The sequence below is a fragment of the Rhinopithecus bieti genome, unplaced genomic scaffold, assembly GCF_001698545.2.
Source record: "Rhinopithecus bieti isolate Rb0 unplaced genomic scaffold, ASM169854v2 scaffold_6439, whole genome shotgun sequence".
Classification (NCBI taxonomy): Eukaryota; Metazoa; Chordata; class Mammalia; order Primates; family Cercopithecidae; genus Rhinopithecus; species Rhinopithecus bieti.
The window spans coordinates 619,499-645,285 of NW_016805421.1; the positions used below are offsets into that span (position 1 = coordinate 619,499).

At 38.8% G+C, this 25,787-nt stretch overlaps 1 protein-coding gene across 1 annotated transcript in view; it reads right to left on the minus strand.

Moving 5' to 3' along the window:
* The window catches only part of DMXL1 (Dmx like 1), a 185,310-nt gene that overhangs the window by 151,762 nt on the left and 7,761 nt on the right, over positions 1-25,787 (minus strand). The window contains 4 exon segments of the mRNA XM_017872341.1: positions 2,150-2,228; positions 5,446-5,489; positions 5,492-5,519; positions 9,003-9,128. Coding sequence (XP_017727830.1) covers positions 2,150-2,228; positions 5,446-5,489; positions 5,492-5,519; positions 9,003-9,128 — 277 coding nt within the window.

Genomic DNA, 25,787 nt, shown 5'->3' on the forward strand with positions numbered 1-25,787 from the left:
GCTCAAAGTTTTAAGTATAATCATACTGCAGTACTTAATGAAACTCTATCAACTACATTATCTTTATGCCCTATCCATGATGTGTCCGGAGGTGTTTCCCAACTAGAGTGGACTAGGTGTAGAGGTAGTGAGCCACGAGTAAAAGGAAAAAGTCGTAATTACCTTATCACAGATTGGAGTGTACATGGAGATTTTCAAACTAAATTTAGTCATGTCAACCTACGTTGGCATAAAGGTAATCACAGCATTGCTGCGGATGGCAACGAAACTATTATTTGGCATGATGGTGGTCTATCACCCCCATGCCACATTTGGCTAATACCTCACAAATACAAGGTCATATGTGGAAGTTGCTAGCTGCTGGTAAACCAATGTTCACTTTCACGGGAAACATGTCCTTAAATCTTACTAATACTGCTAACCCTTTCCATATATCTTTGTATCGAAATAGTTCTAGATATGTTATTGCATGTGTAAGAAAGCCTTACTTGTTGACAGGAATTTTTTTTTTTTTTGAGACGGAGTCTCGCTCTGTCGCCCAGGCTGGAGTGCAGTGGCCAGATCTCAGCTCACTGCAAGCTCCGCCCCCTGGGTTACGCCATTCTCCGGCCTCAGCCTCTCGAGTAGCTGGGACTATAGGTGCCCGCCACCTCGCCCGGCTTATTTTTGTATTTTTTAGTAGAGACGGGGTTTCACTGTGTTAGCCAGGATGGTCTCGATCTCCTGACCTCGTGATCCGCCCATCTCGCCCATCTCGGCCTCCCAAAGGGCTGGGATTACAGGCTTGAGCCACCGTGCCCAGTGACAGGAATTTTTAAATGGGATAATAATACAGGGGTAGTTTACTGTACAAACAATTGTACATTCTTCAGTTGTATAAATACTACTTACCACCACTGAGACTCAGCCCAGTGAAGTACTAATCCTTATTATAATGTATCTTATGCTTTCTTTCTCTGTGACTTCGGTCACTTTTGTAGAATGGTAAAAATGGCTCCCAATAAATTATGTCTCCTTATGGTGATGCCCCCATGTAATATGACTTTGCCATATCTTTCATCAAGAGGTGGAGTCTATGTCTCCCATTCCTTAATATTAGCTGGACTTGTGACCATATAATGTGGCAGGAATAACAGTCTGGGACTTCCTTGTAGCTTCCACTTTCACTCTCAGAATGCAGCCATCATGTAAAATCCAGGCTGCCCTGCTAGAGAGAGCCATAGAAGAGGTCATGTGGAGGAGAACAAAGGCACTGTAGTAGATATAGCAAGCAGCAAGGCCCAGATATGTGAACAAAGCCTTTCTTGGATCTTTCAGCTGCAGATAAACTGCTTCAGTCACTACCACATGGAACAATAGACAAGCCATTCCCACAGAGCCTTCCTGACCAATAGAATCATAAGCAACAAAATGATGGATGTTTTAAGCCATCCATCATTTTGGAGGATGCTTTTCTAATGCAGATAACTGATACAAATATTCATTATATTTTATTTCTTTTTTTTTTTTTGAGATGGATTTTCACTCTTGTTGCCCAGGCTGGAGTGCAATAGCATGATCTCAGCTCACCGCAGCCTCCACCTACCGGGTTCAAGCAATTCTCCAACCTCAGCCTCCCAAGTAGCTGGGATTACACGCATGCGCCACTACGCCTGGCTAATTTTTTGTATTTTTAGTAGAGATGGGGTTTCTCTATGTTGGTCAGGCTGGTCTCAAACTCCCAACCTCAGGTGATCTGCCCACCTCAGCCTCCCAAAGTGCTGTCAATACAGGCGTGAGCCACCATATCCGGCATATATTTTCTTAAATTTCACTTTTTTCCTGTTCCATCTACTCAACTTTCATTGCTAAAGTCTGTTTACTCTCAGGTCCAAAGACTCCTTTTCAATAAAACCTTAATTCTCCAGAGAAATATCTCTTTCCAAAAACAATGGGTATCCTACTATGGCACTTAGAACATTCTCTCATTTCTTACAGTGCATATCTGTCTTCGTTTCAGTATAAACTCTAAAAGGGCATAATCCATTTTACCTCTTTGGTATTCCCCACAATCTTACACACAGCGCAAGTGAAATACATGAGAGTAATAAAAATAAGAACAACTAGGCAAATGATATTTCATTTTAGTTAATCCTGCTTATTTTCTTACCTGTGGGATCCCAAGTTATATTGTGTGCTATTGATTCCAGAAAAAATTGGCCACTTTTCTGCCACTGACTATATAATTCCTAAAATTAAGAAAAGAGTCATTTAGCCCATTATGATTGGCATCTTTTCTCTGTCAAATGTGTATGTTTACGCTTGCTATTCTTACAATAACACAGTTTTAAAGATAACAAAATGTTCAATTCAGTCAACAAAAATAGAGAATATATGATAAAGAAGACATGTAAGAGAATATCTATTACTGGTGGTCAAGATTCTATCTTTAGTATAAACAGCCAATAACCATATGCTACCTTGGATATCAGTCTTATTAACCTCAGATTTAATTATTAATTTATTATTACTACAGTTATAGTTAAAAATTTAATTTTAAAAGTGTCTGTGGCTTTACTATTTGATGTTTCCTTCTCTTTTACTGTTTTATCTCCATCTGAGGTCATAATGGTATGTGGGAACATTCAGAATAAAAGATGTAATGTTTTGATACTACTATATAATTTATCGCCTTACAGCTTCTTAGAGCAAACTTTTTCCCTTTTTTCTGCCTACAAATCAGTAAGAAATATACAATGTATTGTGACCCAGAACACATACACATACAAATAAAAACAACCTACGTTTATCCTTATTACATGTGACATACTCTGATATTTTCTCTATTTCATTCTCTTTTTAAATTCAGGTTGTGGTCTACACTAAGCTGAGTTCACAGCCCAATTACAGATTGAGACTCATACTCTCTTAATGTGGTGGCTCTCAAACTTTGGTACAACAAACAATAGCCTGAGATGTTACTAAAAATTCAAATTTCCAAGACCTGTACCCAAAAATTCAGGTTCAAAAGTTTCAGGATGGGGCACAGAAACCTGTACTTTAACACCCCAGGTGATTTTGACATAGGTGACCTACAGAATATGCTTTCATGAAAGACTGTCTTGCAGGAATGTCTTTCAATCACAGTACATACCAGAACCCTCTCTGGAACAAGACATATAAGTGCACTGACACAATCCTACAGCTACAGATTTAGAAATTCCCAGGGCAGGATCTGGGCACATATACCCAATGGTAGCTGTGATGTGCAATTCTCATGAAGACCACCATCTTAAAAGAATACTCCGTAATATACGAAGAAAAGGAAATATTTTTACAAGGATCTGAAGATTCTGAGACTATATTCTAGAATCATAGATTTTATACATCTTTCAAGTCTGTAACTTTACCATTTGATCCACTTTAGCCCTTCTTCAAGTTTTTTATTATCCCTTCTGCAAAGTCAGTGCTGATAAGCCAATAAACCAGCCTCTTTTTGAGTTTTATGTATTATATTCATAATTAGTAAAGGAGAAAATGGCCAAACACTGAAATTCTCTATTTTATCCTTCCCAATAAAGGCATTTTAACATAACATAGTGATTTTCAAAAGCCACTTATTTTATTTAATAAATATTTATTGAGTATTGAAATACACTGTTCTGGGCTGGGTGGGGTAATCACCTAAAACATTTCTTTTTAGTACTGCCAATTACTCATTCTTTTCTTTTTTTTTTTTTGAGACGGAGTCTCGCTCTGTCGCCCAGGCTGGAGTGCAGTGGCCGGATCTCAGCTCACTGCAAGCTCCGCCTCCCGGGGTTACCGCCATTCTCCTGCCTCAGCCTCCCAGTAGCTGGGACTATAGGCGCCCGCCACCTCGCCCGGCTAGTTTTTTGTATTTTTTAGTAGAGATGGGGTTTCACAGTGTTAGCCAGGATGGTCTCGATCTCCTGACCTCGTGATCCGCCCGCCTCGGCCTCCCAAAGTGCTGGGATTACAGGCTTGAGCCACCGCGCCCAGCCGCCAATTACTAATTCTTAAGCCTTTAAGAGGCTCAAATATTGGATTCACTAGGCAATCTATAAAAATAGAAATCAGAAGTGTGAACACTACTTCTGTGAAATTTAAAGATAAATATCAATTAACTCAGAAAATAGTTTTCATTAACACAAAGTAAGGAAAGGACGCTCACACCTAGGAATCAATACTTTGATTTTTTAAAATGGTTTTACTCTTAGCTCTGTGGCTTAACAGCTGTTTCACTGGTCAAGTCACTATATTCTTTGAGCCTACTCTACTGCCTTATTCGTAAAAAGAAGAAATAATAGCTGTACAAACTAGGTTTGAAGTAATTTGTAAAATACTAATGAGCTAAGTGAAGATGATATGAAAACTATCAAAAGATATATAAAGGTATGTCTGCTATTAAAACAGTTTAATCCTTTATAATTAATGTATTTCTAAATGGTCTTTGACATGTTAGCCTAATAATATTCCTATCAAGACTGAATAGATATTAATCAATTTGAGAGTTGAGCAAAGAATTTCATAAGGCTGACTTACCTAAGACCAACTAGCTAGATAGACCCAGAAATAGAAACCAGTCCTATGACCCCCAAAATATTGCTCTTTCAATGACACTATACTTACCTTCTTTCAGATGGTTTGTTTTATTTTATTTTAGAGACAGGGTCTCTCTGTGTCACCCTGGCTGGAATGCAGTGCTGCAACCACTGCTCACTACAACTTCAAATTTTTGGGCTCAAATGATCCTCCCGTCTCAGCCTCCTGAGCAGCTGAGACTATAGGCATGCGCCACCATGTCTGGATAAACTGTTTTAAAAATCTTGCCCAGGCTGGTTTCAAACTCTTGGCCTTATGTAATCTTCCTGCCTCAGCCTCTTAAGTAGAGAAGATTACAGGCACGAGCATTAAAGAACCTATAAAATCTACTAACATGATGCAAATATTTATAAACTATTGGGTAACCAGTTTTCAGAACTGTTTCTGAGTACAGCTTCCTTATAAAGAAAAACATTCACTGACCTATTAACGATTGTATTACATGATCTAAATAATGCAAGAAAGTTAAGCCCTGAAGAGACAAAAAATCTGAATAAAGGTAGATTATAAAACAAAGAAAAAGTACTACATATGGCTGGACAAGAGTATTTGATACTAGCAATAAAGTAAGTGCCAAACTTTAGGTTACTGACTCTTGAAGTATTATAAAATTAAAAATTTCAGAAATAAAATAATAAAGCATTTTAACAATTCATTGGCACAATTTATTTTAACTCTATTCCAATGAAAAATTTAAATATTTTTTAATATCAAAATGGAATTTAACATGTAGGTTCAATTATAGTATGTAAGTTATACCGATGTACTTCATGATCACTCTGATTTTACGCTCTTTTAATACTTAACACACTTCAATTCCTAAAAGAAAAAATCATAAATTACTGACCAAATTTTCTTTTGTTTCGGTAGGTTAACTGGTTCAAAATGGAGATAACGTTTCCATAAGATGCTGCAATCTTTTAAAAAGAAAAAAAGAACTTATCAAGGATATGTTAACTTACTCATGAATCAAAAAAAAGCAAAGAAATGAATACTATAACTTTATGCCAGTACACACAATTTCACTCACTGATGCTTAAGAATGTCAGTTTTGAAGACTATCACATCTGCATTAGAATCCTAGAACTGCTACTTACTATGTAACTAGCAACTTAATCTCTCCAAACGTTAGTTTCCATATCAGTGTTCATAATATGTACAATACTATCTTCCTAACAGCATTATTTTGAGGGTTGAAATAACATTTGTAAAACACCTAGCATATAATAAGTGACATACAATATGCACAGTAAATGTTAATTATTGTCATCCATCCTCAAAATTCATAATTCCGTCAGTGTATATTAACGTTTTAAAAATATAACTTAGGTCTATTCCTCTGGAAACTCCTGAGTACATTTTAAAACATATTCTACTTTATTTATCCTTTGAATTTACTCTTTAAATTGATGGATCATAACCTTTCCTGGCTCTGTTTTATAAGGTAACTACTACAAAAATTTGAGTGAGTCTCATATGAAGAACATCAAAATATTAGAAATCAAACAGAGAGAGAGAGAGAGAGAGAGACAGACAGAGATTAAATGAATGAATCAGGGATAGAAAAAAGAACATATGATCTAGTAAAGAGGAAGGTAAGAAATGAGGACACAACATACATACGGAGAAAAAAACTGTGAATGGATATTTTAAGCATTCTGAGTTCTTAGGATATAGATGTCACTTGTGCTGCACTGATCTGGAGGAAGTGTTAATTTGGGCCTTTAATTATAGGTGAGATTTCAAAAAGCAGCAAGTATTCAACTTTATAAATAGGGCATAGTGTATGAACACAGGTGTAAACATTAAAAGAGGCAATATATGTTTAGAGGCGAATGACCACCATCCCACCAAGAAAAGAGTGCTCCTTATAACAGAATAGAGTACCTGAGACTAAAAAGGCAGGTCTGAACCAGGTTGTAAAACGCCTCACACCAAGGTGAACAATTTGAACTTTTCCAAGGTAATGGGCTAAGAATATTTTGAAGCTGATGAATAACAGGATAAATGAGGATTAATTTTCTCAGAAAAATGAGTTAGGTGGTAGTACAGCACAAAGAAAAAAACAGCAGTAATAAAAATACAGGTGCCTATGACGTTAACATTTCCTTTTTTTTCTTGAGACAGTCTCACACTGTTGCCCGAGCTGAAGTGCAATGGCGGGATCTCGGCTCACTGCAACCTCTGCCTCCCAAGTTCAAGCGATTCTCCTGCCTCAGTCTCCTGAGTAGCTAGGATTACAGGTGCCTGCCACCATGCCCAGCTAATTTTTTTTTTTTTTTTTTGTATTTTTAAGTAGAGACGGGGTTTCTCTATTTTGGCCATAATAGTCTTGAACTCCTGACCTCATGATCCACCTGCCTTGGCTTCCCAAAGAACATTTCCTTCTTAAATGCAAACAGTCAAAAGTCCCCGGGTACCAGAACCTGCCAATTTTCTTCCTGATACTTTAAGGAACCACTATGATAATACTGATATCTGTAAATGAAGAAAATATTTCTTCATTAGAATGATTATAAAACCAAATGACTTCTTAATTCCTCTTTTTGTTTTTCTAGAGATGGGGTCTTGCTTTGTCACTCAGGCTGCAGTGCGTGGTGCAATCAGAGCTCACTGCAGCCTGGAACTCCTGGACTCAAGTGATTCTCCCACTTCAGCTTCCCGGGTAGCTAGAACTACAGAAGCATACCACCACATCCGGGTATTTACTTTTTATTTTTATTTTGTAGAGACAGGGTTGCCCCAGGCTGGTCTCAAACTCCTGGTCTCAAGCGATCTGCCCACCTTGACCCTTCTAAAGCTCTGGGATTACAGGCATGAGCCACCACACCTGGCCATGATTTCTTCATGCTAACCTGGACTGTCATATAGTCTATCACAAAAAGATAGCCCATATTGGAAAGCATTAAATTAGATTTTTAACATTAACCAACTCCATGTGAGTCTAGATAGTATTAAGCAAGTATTTATACAGTTAAGAAAGATTACAGAACAGAAGAGCTAGGAGATCAAACAAACATGAAGAGAATGAAAATAAAAATCTCAAAGATAGGCTGGGCGCCGTGGTTCACATAATCCCAGCACTTTGGGAGCCCGATGAGGGTGGATCACGAGGTCAGGAGATTGAGACCAGACTGACCAACATGGTGAAACCCCGTTTCTACTAAAAATACAAAAATCAGCCGGGTGTGATGGCGGGCACCTGTAATCCCAGCTATTCGTGAGGCTGAGGTAGGAGAATTACCTGAACCCAGGAGGCAGAGGCAGCAGTGAGCCGAGATTGCGCCACTGCACTCCAGCCTGGGCAACAGAACAAGAGTCCATCTCAAACAAACAAAAAAAAATTAAAAAATAAAGGATTTTCAGCATTCCATAATAAAGAGCATTTTTGTTGTATAGCAAGAAGTCATCAGAGGCCTCAACAAAAGATAGGAAACTTGTAACTATATTAAAAGGAAGGAATACCATGTAACAAAAAGACTAGTAGTCCAACAAATATGTAAAGATTGAGAGAACAGAAACTCCTTTTATAATTAGTGTCTTTAAGTCCCAGGAAGCAACTTTTAATACTAGAAGGTTTACCTCAAATGAAGATTAGGTTTAAAAACAAATGATTGGGTTCATGGACTCATATGACGCTTTTGATTCCTTGCACAAAATGTTCTAGTGGAATCATTTATTTGCAAAGTTCAGTCCAGTCTAGCTACAACTATACATAGGCCTTACCATCTATGCCTACATGGAGTTATTTTAAGCTACATATTATGCTGCCTTGCCCACTAGTATGACTTCCTCATTCTGGTACTACAGGAACTGTATTTAACCCGATCTAGAAAAATTTTCTACTTTGTTTCTTCTGTTTTTGTTGTTACTATTTTACTTTCAAGGTTACCTTTTAATTTTCATATGCAAATAGAAGTTCAGATAAAGTTTTCACTTTTCTTATGGGCTTAGAATATTATAAATTCTAGAAGAGTTTTCATTTCCACAAAGTTACACAGCCCTTGTTACACAGAAGTTACAAGGAGATAACTACCTGTTTACAAACAAACAAAAAAAAACTCTAAATCATTTCCTTTAGTTTATTTGTAAATGTTGAAGATTTATTGTTACTCCTTTCCCCCAATCCAATCACCTTTTAAATACGTAAGCTTTAGACTCATTCTATATCAGTAAGTACTATATTTCTTTCTCAGAGAAGATGATGCTATAATTTAAAATTATATAAGAACAGAATTTCTGGCACTCTTAGAATGCATCTTAGAGAGCCAAAAATTTTTCTAGCTACACTATCTTTGAAACAAAGCCAAGTCTCTAATTCAATAGGAAATACATACTTCAGAGATTATCCTGACAAAAACCATATTCCAAACAAATTTGTATATTACAAGATTACAAACCTTGCCTTGTTGCATTGAACAGTCTACACATCCCACTTGAATATTTCCATGTTTAGCTCCTGGGATTATCTGTAATCTTTCAAAATCGCTTCCCAGTATTACAATGTCACATCCAGATGCATAAGCCTAAAAAATAAAATAAAATAAAAATGATAAAAGTGTCAAGGAAACATTTACCATGTAGAATACTAGTATTAACTATCGTATTTTAAGGCAGGGAGAACAAATGTTTTAAAAGACCAATTTTAGATGTTTTCTTCAAAAAAAATCTGTATTTGGAACTATTTCCCTTACCTCCCAATATACAGCCTATTAGCAAATTCTGTCAGTCCCATCTGCAAAATATGCATCAACTCTGTCCACTTTTTTCATCTCCAATGAATGACCCTTGTCTAAACCAAACCATGATGTTTCTCTCCTGTCCTACTATTAATAGTGAACTTCCATTCTTGCCTCCCTCTAATGCATTTCCACAAAGAGTGATATTTGAAAAATGTTTACTGCACCAAGTAATTTTCCCTGCTTAAACCCCTCAATAGTTTTTCATTGCACTTGGAATAAAATCTCAACACCTTACCATGGTCAATATCCTAAAAGGTGGTCCCTCTATAAACCCATCTCAGGCTATTCTTTCCTTCTCTCAGTTGGCTCTTGTTTCTGTTCCTTTTTCCATCTCAAGGTGTTTATCTGCCTGGTCTTTTCTAGTTAGCTGCTTTCCAACATTCAGGTCACAGTTCTCAACCACTATCTCTCCCATTACTTTCTATCACATTACAGTTTATTTTCTTCATGGCATGTATCACAATTTTTAAATGTGTTGTTTATTGTCCATATCTATTATTAAAAGTTAAATTCCAAAAAGGAAGGATTCAAGTTCATCTTGTTCTCTACTCTCATCTTCAATTCTAAAACAAGGGCCTAGAATGCAGCTAATAATTTATAAATGGAATAAATGAAACATTTTATTTCACAAAAACAGTCACCACAACAAAAGAAAGTATACACAGTTCAAGACATGTTGGCAGGCATTTCATAGCTCTTTTTCAATTTTACAACAGTTAACATAACCCTCCCAACTAGAACTCTTTTTGTGTGTGTCCTTTTCCCTACCACCTTCTTTGATCACAGGAGTTTCTTCCATTACAGGTACATGGTTGTTCTCCTAGGATTCATATTATAGGCTGGAACACGTTACAATAATAAAACATTTAACACAAACTGTTTTCCAACCTGAGTTCATAAAGTTTTTATCAACTCTCTACTTGCTCCTCATTTTTGCACAAGCATATATATTTAAAAATTATACTTCAGGCTGGGTGCAGTGGCTCACGCCTGTAATCCCAGCACTTTAGCAGGCGGAGGCAGGCAGATCACCTGAGGTCTGGAGTTCAAGACCAGCCTGATCAACACGGAGAAACCCTGTCTCTACTAAAAATACAAAATTAGCCGGGCGTGGTCGTGCATGTCTGTGATCTCAGCTACTTGGGAGGCCGAGGCAGGAGAATCGCTTGAACCCAGGAGGTGGAGGCTGCAGCAAGCTGAGATCACGCCACTGCACTCCAGCCTAGATAACAAAAGTGAAACTCCATCTCAAAAAAAAAAAAAAATACTTCATATATACTTTATCTTAATTCCTACCAAAACCAAAATTATTCTGTATATGCTATCAAAAAGTATTTAAAATGGCACTTGAGAAAACATACAAATGAATGTGCTATATGGAAAAGAAAATCAAGGCCCAAATAAGTTGATAGTGTCTTAATGGCAGAGTGGGCTTCAGAACCTGATCTCTTGATTCTTGGTTTCCTGCTATTTCCATGGCACCAACAGGGCCTTCCCTACTTAACATGTTTGCCTGGAATTTCACCTAAAAATAAGAAAGAATAATCAAGTATGATTCCACTAGTATCACAAAGTGAAAAGAACTGGCTCAAACAAACAAAGAATCACATGATGATCTCCTCTCCTATATAAATATCCATGATGGGGTCATAAGACTTGTCATACGACCATTAGCAAGAATAAATTCCAAAGGCTAATTTTAAGAGAAGTTGTCTTTCAAATAATTTAGAAACTAATTTTTCTCCTTGATATTAAATTTTGAGAATACTAATTGTCACTGTTTCTCAAAATATTGTGTTGAATTTTACATGTTTACAATTTAGATTTGCTCCCTTCTAAACAACATTTTCAGTTTCCTTTCAGTGGAATAAAAAACTCATGTCTTCATAACTTCACCTTTGTTATACATGAAATTATCTACCTAATTTCAGATATTATGTTGCAAGTATTTTGTCAAACATGACCCAAAATTTTCCCACATCAAGTCTATTTTAATTTTGAAGCACCACACAAATTACTATTTAATACGAGTATTACACTTGCAGAGTTGAGAAATGTAAAGTAATCCCAAAAATAAATACTTAGTACTATACAGAGGAAAACACCAACTAATAACACAATTACCACTTCATCATTCAATGACTTATCTAGTTCTGGATTACCTTTGTTCTTTTGCTGCTGCTCCATCATACTACTACTATTTGACTTTTGCTCAGAGATGGTACTAGAAGTTACAAAGCTGTCTCTGTTGTCTTGGTAAATTTTAAATCAAACAAAATTACTGAACTTGGCTGGGTGTGGTGGCTCACACCTGTAATCCCAGAACCTTGGGAGGCCAAGACAGGCGAGTCGCTTGGGTCCAGGAGTTAAAGACCAGCTTGGGCTACATGGCAAAACCGCCTCTACAGAAAACACAAAAAATTAGCTGGTTGCCGTGGCGCACACCTGTAGTCCCAGCTACTCAAAAGGCTGAGGTGGGAGGATCACCTGAGCCCAGAAGGTCAAGGCTGTGGTGAGCATCACTACACTCCAGCCCAGGCAACAGAGTAAGACCTTGTCTAAAAATAAAAAATAAAATTTTAAAAAATTGCAGCAAGTCTGCAGTTCCTTCCTCTACTGAAGACTTGAACCCCTCAAAGTAATCTGTGAAGGTTGAAATCAACTTCTTCCAAACTCTTGGTAATGTTGATATTTTGACCTCTTCCTAAGAATTGCAATTGTCCCTAATGGCATCTAGAGTGGTGAAGCCTTTCCAGAAGGTTTTCAATTTACTTTGTCCTGATCCATCAGAGAAATCATTATCTATAGCAGCTACAGCCTTATGAAATATATTTCTTAAATAAGACTTTAAAAGTTGGAAGCATTTCTTGGTTCATGGACTACAGAATGAATGTTGTGTTAGCAAGCATAAAAACCACATTAATCTCCTTGTGCACCTGCATCGGAGCTCTTGGGTGATCAGGTCATTGCCAATGAACAGCAATATTTCGAAAGGAAATCTTTTTTCTCAGCAGTAGGTCTCAACAGTGGGCTGGAAATATTTAGTAAACTGTGCTGTAAACAGAGGTGCTGTCATCTAGGCTTTGTCGTTCCATTTGTAGAGCACAGGCAAAATAGGTTTAGCATAATTCTTAAAGACTCTAAGATATTCAGAATGGTAAATGGGCATGGGCTTCAACTTAAATTTGCCAACTGCATTAAACCCTAACAAGAGTCAGCCTGTCCTTTGAAGCTTTGAAGCCAGGCATTGACCTCTCCTCTCTAGCTATGAAAGGCCTAGATGGCATCTTCTTCTAACAGAAGGCTGTTTCATCTACTTTAAAATCTATTCTCTCACATAACCACCTTCATGAATTATCTCAGCTAGATCTTCTGGATAACATGCTGAAGCTTCTACATCAGTCAGCATTTGCTGCTTCACCTTGTACTTAAAGGTTATAAAGATGACTTCTTTCCTTAAACCTCATGAATTAACGTCTACTGGCTTCAAACTTTACTTTGCAGCTTCCTCACTTCTCCCAGTCTTCATGGAATTGAGAAGATTTAGGGTCTTGCTCTGGATTAGGTTTTGGCTTAAAGGAATGTTGTGGTTGGTCCGATCTTCTAGCCAGACCACTCAAACTTTCTCCACATAAGCAACAAGGCTATTTTGCTTCCTTATCATTCATGTCTTCAATGGAGCAGAACTTTTATTAAAAGTTTCCTTTGGAATTTGCCCTTTGCATTTACAACGGCTAACTAGCACAACAGGCCCAGCTTTTGGCCCATCTCAACACACCCTCCTCACTAAACTTAATCATTTCTAGCTTTTGATTTAAAGGAAGAGACCTTTCACTTGAACACTTAAAAGACACTGTAGGGTTGTAACTATTCTAATTTCTATATCATTGTGTCTCAGTGAATAGGGAGGTCTGAGCAGAAAAGAGATATGAGAGAAAAGCCAATTGGTGGTGCAGTCACAATACACAAAACATTTATTAAGTTTACTGTCCTACAGGAGCGCAGTGCATTGGCATTCCACAACCATTACAATAGTAACAAAGATCACTGATCACCATAACAGGTATAATAATAATTTTAAAAGGGGCCAGGTATGGTGGCTTACACCTGTAAACCCAGCATGTGGGGAGGCTGAGGCAGGCAGATCACTTGAGGTCAGGAGTTCAAGACCAGCCTCACCAACATGGTGAAATCCCGTCTCCACTTCAAATACAAAAATTGGTCAGACATGCTTGTTTGAACCCAGGAGGCAGAGGTTGCACTGAGCCAAGATCGTGCTGCTGCACTCCAGCCTGGATGACAGAGCGAGACTCTGTTCAAAAATAACAATAATAAAAGTGTGAAATATTTTGAGAATTACCAAAATGCGACAGAGACACAAAGTGAGCTCATGCAGCTGGAAAAATAGTGCTGACAGATTTGCTCAACAAAGGGTTGCCACAAAACTTCAATTTGGAGTTCAAGACCAGCCTGACCAATCTGGAGAAACCTCGTCTCTACTAAAAATATAAAACTAGCTGGGTGCAGTGGCGTATGCCTGTAATCCCAGCTACTCAGGAAGGCTGAGCCAGGAGAATTGCTTGAACCCAGGAGGCAGAGGTTGCAGTGAGCCAAGACTGTGCCATTGCATTCCAGCCTGGGCAACAAGAGTGAAACTCTGTCTCAAAATTATAAAAAAAAAAAAAAGGCAGTACCAAAAACGAAGCAGCTATGCACAAGACTGATGCTTGTAATCCCAGCACTTTGGGAGGCCAGGGTGAGTGGATCACTTAAGGCCAGGAGGTTGAGACCAGCCTGGCCAAAATGGCAAAACCCCATCTCTACTAAAAAATACAAAAATAAGCAGGGTAAAGTGGTGCACACCTGTAATTCCAGCTACTTGGGAGGCTGAGGCATGAGAATTGCTTGAATCCAGGAGGCGGAGGTTACAGTGATCTGAGATTGTGCCACTGCACTCCAGCCTGGGTGATGGAATGAGACTCCGTCTCAAAAACATATATATATAAAGGAGCTCCAATTTGTCTGGCAAAAGATTCATCAAGGGAAACCACACAGGCCAGGAAGGAGCGAGATGACACTTTCAAAATGCTAAAAGACAAAATACTGTCTTCTACAAATACTGTAGCCAGCAAAGTTATCCTTCAAATATGAAGGAGAGATAAAGTATTTCCCAAAGGGTGACAAAATCCACCACCTTCAAGACTTGCAAAAATGCTACACGGAGTTCTTCAACATGAAACAAAAAAACCACTAACATGCAAAAAAATTTTTTTTGGAAGATACAAAACTCAATGGAAAAATTAAGTCACATACACATTTAGAAGAACACTATAATTGTGGTGTGCAACCTATTCATAACTCTATTGTGAAGCACAAAAGACAAATCTATCAAAAACAATATCTACAGTAACTTTTAAGAGATAGGCAACATAAAACATGCAAATTAACATAACTGAAAGCCAAAATGTGAATATAGAATTTTATTTTTATTTGTTTCTATTATTTGAGATATAAGCTGTCATAGCTTTAAGATAATAATGCACTTCAATAAGATGTCTTATGTGAGCCCTCATGGTAGCCACAGTGCCAAAACCAATAATAAGTTATTTAAAAATAAACAGTAACAAAGTAAAACACACTATCAGAGAAGAGCATTTAACCACAAAGGATGACAGTTAAGAAAGGAAGAGAAGAGTAGAAAACAACCAGAAAACAACAAAATGCCAGTAGTAAATCCTTACTTACCAATAATATTTTTTTAAAAGGAAAACCCACAATTACTTTTGCACCAACCTCATAACACAATGTAAAGGGGCTTTATTCTCCCATTAGAAGGCACAGAGTGGCTGAATAAATGAAGAAAAAAGAGCCAATTATATACTGTCCACAAGAAACCCACCTCACCAATAAAAGCATACATAGACTGAAAGTAAAGGGATGGAAAGAGATATTACATGCAACTGAAAACCAAAAAATAGCCGGACTAGCTATACTTACATCAGATAAAATATGCTACAAATCAAAGACTATAAAGAGACAAAGATTACTATATAATGATAAAGCAGTCAATCCAGAAATAGGATATAACAATTATAAATATCTCCATCACCCAACACCAGAGCTCTCAAGCATATAAAGCAAACACTGCTGGGCACGGTGCCTCACACTAGTAATCCCAGCACTTTGGGAGGCCGAGACTGGCAGATCACCTGAGGTCAGGAGTTTGAGGCCAGCCTAGCCAACATGGTGAAGCCTTCTCTCTACTAAAAATACAAAAATTAGCTGGGCATGGTGGGGGGTGCCTGTAATCCCAGCAACTCGGGAGGCTGAGGCAGAAGAATCGCCTGAACCTGGGAGAAAGAGGTTGCAGTTAGCCAAGATCACGCCATTGCACTCCATCCTGGGCAACAGAATGAGACTCTGTCTCAAATAAATAAATAAATAAATAAATAAATAAATAAATAAATAAATAAAAATAAAGCAAGCATGAATAGATCTAAATAGAATGCAATACAATAACGTAGGAGAATTTGACACCCCACTCTCAGTGATAGACAGATCATCTAACAGAAGAATCAACAAAGAAATATCAGTTAAACGATACACTAGATCTAATAGGCCTGACATTTAAAGAACACCCACCTAACCACTGCAGAATACATATTATTTTCATCAGCACATAGACTACTGCCAAAAATAGACATATCTGGGCCACAAAACAAGTCTGAACAATTTTTTTAAAAAGAAATCATATAAAGTATCTTTTCTCACTACAATGGAATGAAACTAGAAATAAGTAAGAAAACCTTCGGAAACTTCACAAATATGCTCCTGAATGACCAATGGATCAATAACAAAATTAGGAAGGAAATGAAAACTTTCTTAAAACAAATGAAAATGGGAATACAACATAAAATCTATAGGATACAGCAAAAGCAGTACTAAGAAAAGTTGAAAGCAATAAATGCTTATATTTAAAAAGTAGAAAAAAGAAAAAAAGTAGAAAGACTTCAAATAACCTAATAATACACCTCAAGGAACTTGAAAACCACGAGCAAATCAAACCCAAATTCATATGAGGAAAAAATGAAGATCAGAGCATAAATAAGTGAAACTGAGACAAAAAGATCAACGAAATGAAACTTTTTAATGAAAAGTTAAAGAAAATAAACAAACCTTTGGCTTGACTAACAAAATAGAGAAGACCCAAATAAGTAACAAATTAAAAGAAGACATAACAACTAGATCAAAGAAATAAAAAGAATCCTTATGAACAACTATATACCAGCAAATTCAATAAAATCCAGAAGTGAGTGGATAAATTCCTGGACACATACAACCTACCAAGATTGAACCACAAGGAAATAGAAAACCTCAACAAATCAACAATGAGTAATGAGATGGAAGCCATAATAAATAGTATTTTATCAAAGAAAAGCTCAGGACCTGATCATTTCACTGCTGAATTCTATCAAACATTTAAAGAAGAACTAACACCAATTCTACTCAAACTCTTCAAAAAAAATTGAAGAGAAAGGAAGACTTCCAAACTCATCTGGAGACCAGCATTATCCTGACACCAAAACCAGACAAAACAACAATAACAAAAATCTACAAGCCCATATCACACATGAAGACAGATACAAAAATTCTCAATAAAACACCTGCAAACCAAATTGAACAACACACTAAAAGATCATTCACCATGATAAAGTGGTATTCATCCCAGGGATGCAAGGATGGTTCAACATATGTGATATGGTTTGGCTCTGTGTCCCCACCCAAATCTCATCTTGAATTGTACTCCTATAATTTCCATGTGTTGTGGAAGGGACCAGGTGGGAGAGAATTGAATCATGGAGGCGGTTTACCCCATACTGTTCTCGCCGGAGTGAGTAAGTCTCACGAGATCTGATGGTTTGATAAGGGGAAACCCATTTCGCTTGGCTCTCTTTCTCTCTCTTGCCACCGCCATGTGAAATGTGCCTTTCACCTTCGGCCATGATTGTGAGGCCTCCCCAGCCATGTGGAAATGTAAGTTCAATAAACCTCTTTTGTAACGTGCTCAGTCTTGGGTATGTCTTTATCAGCAGCATGAAAAGAGACTAATACAATATGTAAATCAATAAATGTGATATATCACCTTAACAGAAACAAGAACAAAAACCATACGATAGTTTCAATAGATCCTGGAAAAGCATTTGATAAAATTCTACATCCCTTTATGATAAAAACCCTCAACAAAACTGGGCATAGGAGGAACATTCCTCACAATAATAAAGATTATTTATGAAAAACCCACAGCTAACGTCATTCTAAATAGGGAAAACTGAAGATTTTCCTCTAAGATCTGGAACGAGAATGCCCACTTTCACCACTCTTATTCAATACAGTACTAGAAGTCCTGGCCAGAGCAGTTAAGCAAGAGAAAAACATAAAGGGTAACCAAATTGGAAAAGAAGTCAAATTAGCCTTGTTCACAAATGATATGACTGTATACTCAGAACAGCCTTAAGACTCCACCAAAAAAACCTGTTAGAATGGATAAACAAATTCGGTAAAATTCCAGGATGCAAAATCAACATTCAAAAATCAGCAGCATTTCTATACATCAATGGTGTACAGAATAGCATACACCATTGTATGCTCACGGTGAGCAATCTGCCAAAGAAATCAGAAAGCAATCCCATTACAATAGCTACAAAGAACAGAAAAAATCCAGGAATTATTATTATTATTATTACTATTTTATTTATTTATTTTGAGATAGATTCTCACTCTGCCACCCAGGCTGGAATGCAGTGGCGCCAATCTTGGCTCACTGCAGCCTCTGTCTCCTGGGTTCAAGCCATTCTCATGCCTCACTCTCCCGAGTAGCTAGGACTATAGGTGCACACTACCATGCCTGGCTAATTCTTTTGTATTTTTAGTAGAGACCGGGTTTCACCATGTTGGCTAGGCTGGTCTTGAACTCTTGGCCTCAAGTGATCTCCCCTCCTCAGCCTCCCAAAGTGATGGCATTACAGGAATGAGCCCCCCGTGACCAGCCGGAATTAATTTAACCAAAGAAGTGAACAATTTGTACACGGAAAACTATAAAGCTGATGAAAGAAATTGATGCAGACACACAAAAAATGGAAAGATATTCCATGCTCATGGACTGGAAGAATTAATATTGTTAAAATGACCATACCGAAAACAATTTTAGGATTTTTTTTTTTTTTTTTTCTGAGATGGAGTTTCACTCTTGTTGCCCAGGCTGGAGTGCAAAGGCGCGATCTTGGCTTACCACAACTTCCACCTTCCAGGTTCAAGCGATTCTCCTGCCTCAGCCTCCCGAGTAGCTGGTATTACAGGCATGCGCCACCACGGCCAGCTAATTTTGTATTTTTAGGAGAGACGGGGTTTCTGCATGTTGGTCACACGCTGGTCTTAAGCTCCCAGCCTCAGATGATCCACCCGCCTCAGCCTCCCAAAGTGCCAGGATTATAGGCGTGAGCCACAGCACCCGGCCAAGGATCGTGTTTTCTACTTCTGCGAAGACTGTCTTTGGTATTCTGATACAGATTACATTCTTCACAGAAATAGAAAAAATGACCCTACAATTTATGTGGAGCCACAAACATCCCAAATAGCCAAAACAATTTTAAGCAAAAAGAACCCTTTTGGGGAAAAGGGCAGGCACGGTGGCTCATGCCTGAAGTTCCAGCATTTTGGGAGGCCGAGGCGGGTGGATCACTTGAGGTCAGGAGTTTGAGACTAGCCTGGCCAACATGGCAAAACCCCATCTCTACTACAAATACAAAAATCAGCCAGGCATGGTGGTGCGCACCTGTAATCCCAGCTACTTGGAGGCTGAGGCAGGAGAATTGCTTGAACCCAGGAGGCAGAGGTTGCAAGGAGCCGAGATCGAGCTACCGCACTCCAGCCTGGGAAACAGCACAAGACTCTGTCTTAAAAAAAAAAAAAGGAAAAGATATGAACAGACATTTCTAAAAGAAGACATACAAATGGCCAACACATATATGAAAAAATGTTCAACATCACAAATCATCAGAAAATGCAAATAAAACTATAAAGATACATAATCTCACCCCAGTTAAAATGGCTTTTAACAAGAAGACTGGTGATAGCAGATGTTCTCAAAAGATGCAGAGAAAGGGGAACCCTGGAACTGCGTTGGTGGGAATGTAAATTAGTACAACCACTATGAATAACTGTATGCAGGTTCTCAAAAACCTAGTAACTGGTTAGGCACGGTGGCTCAGGGCTGTAATGCCAGCACTTTGGGAGGCCAAGGCAGGCAGATCAACTTAGGACAGGAATTTGAGACCAGCCTGTCTCACATAAAACCCCATCTCTACTAAAAACACAAAAATTTGCCAGGCGAGGTGGCGCATACCTGTAATCCCAGCTACTCAGAGGCAGAGGCAGAAGAATCACTTGAACCCAGGAGGCGGAGGTTGCAGTGAGCCGAGATTGTGTCACTATACTCCAGCCTGGGCAACAGAGCAAGACTCTATCTCAAAAAAACCAAAAACCTAATAACTGAACAACCATATGATCCAGCAATTCCATTATTGGGTATATATCCAAAAGAATGGAATTCAATACATCAAAAAGACATTTATGTGCCCATGTTTATTGTAACACTACTCACAGTACCCAAGATAATAAAATCAACCTACGTGAGTGCACATCAATGGATGAAAAAAACGTAGCATATGTACACAATGAAATATTATTCAGCCATTAAAAAGAATGAAATCCTGCCATTTGCAGCAACAAGGATGGAACTACACTTTGGGAAGTCAAGGTGGGCAGACCACTTGAGGCCAGGAGTTTGAGATCAGCCTGGTCAACATGTCAAAACCCATCTCTACTAAATATATACACAGACATATACATATACACACAGACATATATACACATACACACATATATATACACACACACACACACACAATTAGCCAGGCATGGTGGCACGTGCCTGTAATCCCAGGTACTGGGGAGGCTGAGGCACAAGAATCGCCTGAACCTGGGAAGCAGAGGTTGCAGTGAGCCAAGGTCAGGCCACTGCACTCCAGCCTTTTTGAGACTCGGACTCAAATAAATAAATAAATAAACAAACAAACAATAAAAAGGATGGAACTGGAGGTCATTCTTTTTTTTTTTTTTTTTTTTGAGGCGGAGTCTCGCTCTGTCGCGCAGCCTGGGGTGCAGTGGCCGTCTCTCAGCTCCCTGCAAGCTCCGCCTCCCGGGTTCACGCCATTCTCCTGCCTCAGCCTCCGGAGTAGCTGGGACTACAGGCGCCGCCACCTCGCCGGCTAGTTTTCACATTTTTAGTAGAGACGGGGTTTCACCGTGTAGGCCAGGATGGTCTCCATCTCCTGACCTCGTGATCCGCCCGTCTCGGCCTCCCAAAGTGCTGGGATTACAGGCTTGAGCCACCGCGCCCGGCCTGGAGGTCATTCTAAGTGACATAAGCGAAGCTCAGAAAGACAAATATATCACATGTTCTCATTCTTATGTGGGAACTACAAAAGCGGATCTCATAGAGAGTAGACTGATGCTTTCCAGAGGGCTAAGGGGGTTGGGGGTGAGGATGAAGAGAAGTTGAATAATTGGTACTAATAAACGTTTCACAGAAGTCATAAGACCTAGCGTCAGACAGATCAGTACTGTAACTGTAGTTTACAATAATCTATTCTATATTTCAAAATAGCTAGAAGAATTCGAATAGTTCTAGCATAAACACAAATATTTAAGGGCTGGATATGCCAAGTACAGTGATTTAATCTTTACAAAGTATATGAATGTATTAAATTATCACACTTACTTTGAAAGCATGTATATCTATCATTCATCAACTAAAAAATAAAATAAGGCCAGGCATGGCAGCTCACGTCTATAATCCCAGCACTCTGGGAGGACAACGCGGGAGGATTGCTTGAGCCTGGGTAATGCAATGAGACCCCGCTCTACAAAAAATTTTAAAAATTAGCCAGGCATGGTGGGACGTACCTGTTATGCCGGCTACTTGGGACATTGTGGTGGAAGGATCTACTTGAGCCAAGGAGGTTGAAGCTGCAGTGAGCTGTGTTCACACTACTGCACTCCAGCCTGGGCAACAGAGTGAGACCCTGTCTCTAGAAAAATAAAATAAGCCAGGCATGCTGGCACGTGTCTATAGTTTCAGCTACTCAAGAGGCTGAGGTAGCATGACTGTTTAAACTCAAGAGTTTGAGGCTGCAGTGAGTTATGACTGTGCCACTACACTGCAGCCTGGGAAACACTGTAAGACTCTGTCTCTAAAAAAATTAAAAATAAATAAAATAAAAATTGATTTTATAAAACATTCTAAGAACATATAAATACACACACATATACACACACACACACATTATCTTAAGAAAACTTTCTCTGGGAAATAATTATGTCAGCAATCAATTCAGACAACAATAAACTTAGGCTCCTGAAGGGCAAGAATCATGTTTATTCATAATTCTTTCTCATATTTTTAGATAGCAGGACCCCAAATGCAGTAAAACTCTATTTTATTTCCAAAGGAACTCTTTTCTTAAATCCTTTATCACTTATGGACAAAAACTACCTTCGAATACACATAAGAACAAAATTCTCCATGCACAGACTCAATTTGTCCCCATTAGTTAAAAGGAAAAGGTTAAGCAAGGGCACCTCTGGTTAAAATTGGCAGTGTAAGTTGGTCTTCAATCTTTGTTTCTGTAGCTCTATATCTTCTTCAAATTAACTTCTCATCTACACTTGTTGCATCCAATACTTAGGGGTTCTTATTCCTCCTATAAAAACAAAACGTAACCAGAAGCCAACTATATATACCTGTTAATTGACTTAAGTCTGAAGACGTTGGAGTCAAAGTATATTCTCAAGCAGTTTTTACACATTAAAATATGTTTTATTTTAAAAAGGTTCTGACTCAGGTAAAGATTTTAGCTACCAATAAACAACGCCTCGCACACATATGGCATCAATAAATGTTAGTTAAATGAATCAAGAAAGAGTGCTATTTCTGTGGGGAGTGAATAGAAAGCTGAAATCACACTTCCTTACCCCAAGGCCTTCCAATAAGTCATCTGGATTTGACTTTTTGAGGATTCTAAGCTGGGACTGAAGAAGGGGAGGCAGCCCAAACGCAGCTGTCTTCTTTGCCTTGCCCACAACAGACAGCTTAGTCCTTGGAGCTCTTCTGATTCCAGCACAGGTTTTCTTTGTCCCATTTGTCCTCATGTATTTACTAGGCCCTACCTTGTCAGCTGTTTGGAATGCAACATGAAGTCACTGCCCCAGAGGTAGTATAAGTCTAGTGGGTAACAACTGAAAAAGGAATTACAAGATAGGCTACAAATAGGAAGATCATCTAGTCTGAACAGGGACACCTAAACCAAGATTTTAGGGATGAGTTAGCCAAATTTACGTCTGTTTTGCATAGGGAGGGGGAAATGAAACGCTGCCTGAAGAGCTTGTGAAATGGCTTGGAAATAAGAAAGCATTTCTTACTGTATAAATGGAAAGACGTTAGATACAGCTAAAGTTATGGAGGCAACTACTGCAGGGAGGAGGAAAAGTGATAAGAGACTAGAAAAGTACAGTAAAATCCATTGGGAAGAATTCACACTTTATCCTAATCTGCCTTTTAAAATGGTCCCTCTGGCAATATTGTTTAAGTTGAAGGCAAGCATGATTAAATACAGGGACACAGGTTAAAAGGCTATGTCAACAGAGTAACAGCACTACTGAAAAGACAAATGGAAATACATTAAAATTACTCAGGAGACAGAATCTAAAGGGCTTGACTGATTGTATAAGAAAAATGTAGATGGATTAGGTGTTAAGGATATTTCCAAATCTTTGGCTTAAAAAAAAAATAGCTGGATAATGGAACCATTCACAGAGATAATGAACACAGGAGGACAAACAAAACAAATGGGGGTGTGGGTTGCAAGGCGCACCAAGGTAGGGGAGTTGACTGAGTATGGAACATTTTATTTTACTTATTTTATTTTAATTTTGAGACGAAGTCTTGCTCTGTCACCCAGGATGGAGTGCAGCGGGACGATCTTGGCTCACTGCAACCTCTGCCTCCTAGGTTCAAGCGATTCTCCTGCCTCAACCTCCCGAGTAGCTGAGATTACAGGCACCTACCACCACACCTGGCTAATTTTTTGCATTTTTAGTAGAGACAGGGTTTCAGCATGTTGGCCAGGATGGCCTAGAACTCATGACCTCAAGCAATCCACCTGCCTCAGCCTCCCAAAGTGCTGGGATTACAGGCGTGCAGAACATGTTAAAATTGATTATTTGTAGTAACTTCAAGTGGAACAATCCAAAAGGCATTTAAACTTATCAATATGAAGCTCAAGACAGGGATCCACCATCACAGACTATACATCAGGAGCTGCATGTAGAATGAAACAAGAAGAGGATCAAGACCCGGCAGGCCTGGCGGTCACCAATATTTAGGGAGAGACAAGAAAGATATCTTGCAAAGAACATTGAGGATGACTGAAGGGGTGGGGTTGGGGGCGAGTATGGTATAACTAAGCCAAGGAAAGTGAAGGAGAAAATGATCAACATGACAAATGCCAAAGAGAAAGCAAGATACAGAGGCGATCTGTTGATTCAAAGTAGCATCAATGTGGTTACCGGTGACGAAGGAGACAAAAGCTGCCAAAGTATAGTGAGTTAAGAAGTCAGCAGGACATAAAAGTGGCAACAAATACAGACAACTCAAGGACTTTGACTCTGAAGTCAAAGATAAAGAGGGATGTGGCATCAAAGGATTTTCTGGCTGGCTGTTTTTCAAGATGAGCATTTAAAGCATGTCTTAGAACCTCTGGAAAGAAAAAAGTAGAGATAACTTTAGGGCTGAGATCCCGGAGACAGCCTGAAGAGATAAGATCCAGGGCACCAGGAAGACGGACTAACCTTGGACAATTCTGGGGGACATCTATTTTACTGTACCAGGAGGAGAGAAGGAAAGAATGGATGCTGATATAAGTGGGTTTTTCGGCTTGTAGTCAAAAATGAGGGAGCTGCCATCTGAATGATTCCAGGCGACAAGTTTATATGAGTTAAGAGAGCACTGGGGTGGGAGGTTTCAGAAGGTGTAAGAAAGGAAAAATGAGCAGATGAGTGGGAGTATTCCTGGAAAGCTTTGAGGTCCCATCTGAGGTTGGCAAACATGACTTTGTTTTCCACAGCAATTTCTTTACATCGTCTAGTAGTGCTCACAAGATATACAGGAACAAGAAAGAACACGAGACTGATCAAGTGTGTGGAATTTCATCAGACTGGTGTAAACAAAAAGGGTCAAGAGAGTTAAAGGATACTGGCAACAAAGAGTGTTGCTAAATTAACTCATGCTAAATTATATAAATTGTGAAGTTAAAATGTGTAGCAATAACTGTGAAACAACAGGTAATAAGGTCAAGAATTAAAGTCTGATTTCCATATAGTTATCTTCATCCTGCAACACAGGCATGATATGAACTCCTTGATCTGAATATCTCACAGACTGGGTGCAGTGGCTCATGCCTGTAATCCCAGTACTTTGAGAGGCCAAGGTGGGAGGATCACTTGAGCCAGGAGTTTGAGACCAGCCTGGGCAACATAGTGGGACCCCATCTCCGCACAAAATAAAAACAAAAAATTTGCTGGGCCTGGTGTGGCACATGCCTGTGGTCCCAGCTACTTGGGAGACTGAAGTTACAAGACTGATTGAGCCCAGGAGGTTGAGAGTGCAGTGAGCCATGATCCCACAACTGTACTCCAGCCTGGGTGACAGAGCAAGACTCTGCCTCAAAAAAATAAATAAAATAAATATCTCACAAATATGTGCTAAGAACAGAGGAATCAGTGCCCGGACAAATAATTCAAGCTCCAAGTCCATGTAAGTGGTCTCGTTTCTAAAAGAAACGGACATATTAAATCTCTAGTTTCCATGTCCTCCTTAATACTAGAAAGTTTGTGAAAATATGAGCCAGGTGCAGCAGCACAGGCTTGTAGTCCCAGCTACTTGGGAGGCTGAGGCAGTAGGATCGCTTGAGGCCAGAAGTTCCAGACTAGCCCTGGCAACACAGAGAGACCCCACCTCTAAAAAATTGTTTTAAATAAATAAATGAAACAGAATGGGCTGCGCATGATTTTAAAATAATTCTTGTACCACTAAATTCTTAAATAAAAATACTCCGTCTACCTGATTTAAAAACCTAAAACAGCCCAGGTGTGGTGGTTCACACCTGTAATCCCAGTACTTTGGGAGGCTGAGGCAGGTGGATTGCTTGAGCTCGGGAATTTGAGAAGAGCCCGGGCTACATGACGAGACCCTATCTGTACTTTAAAAAAAAAATATATATATATATATAGAGAGAGAGAGAGAGAGAGAGAGAGAGAGAGAGAGAG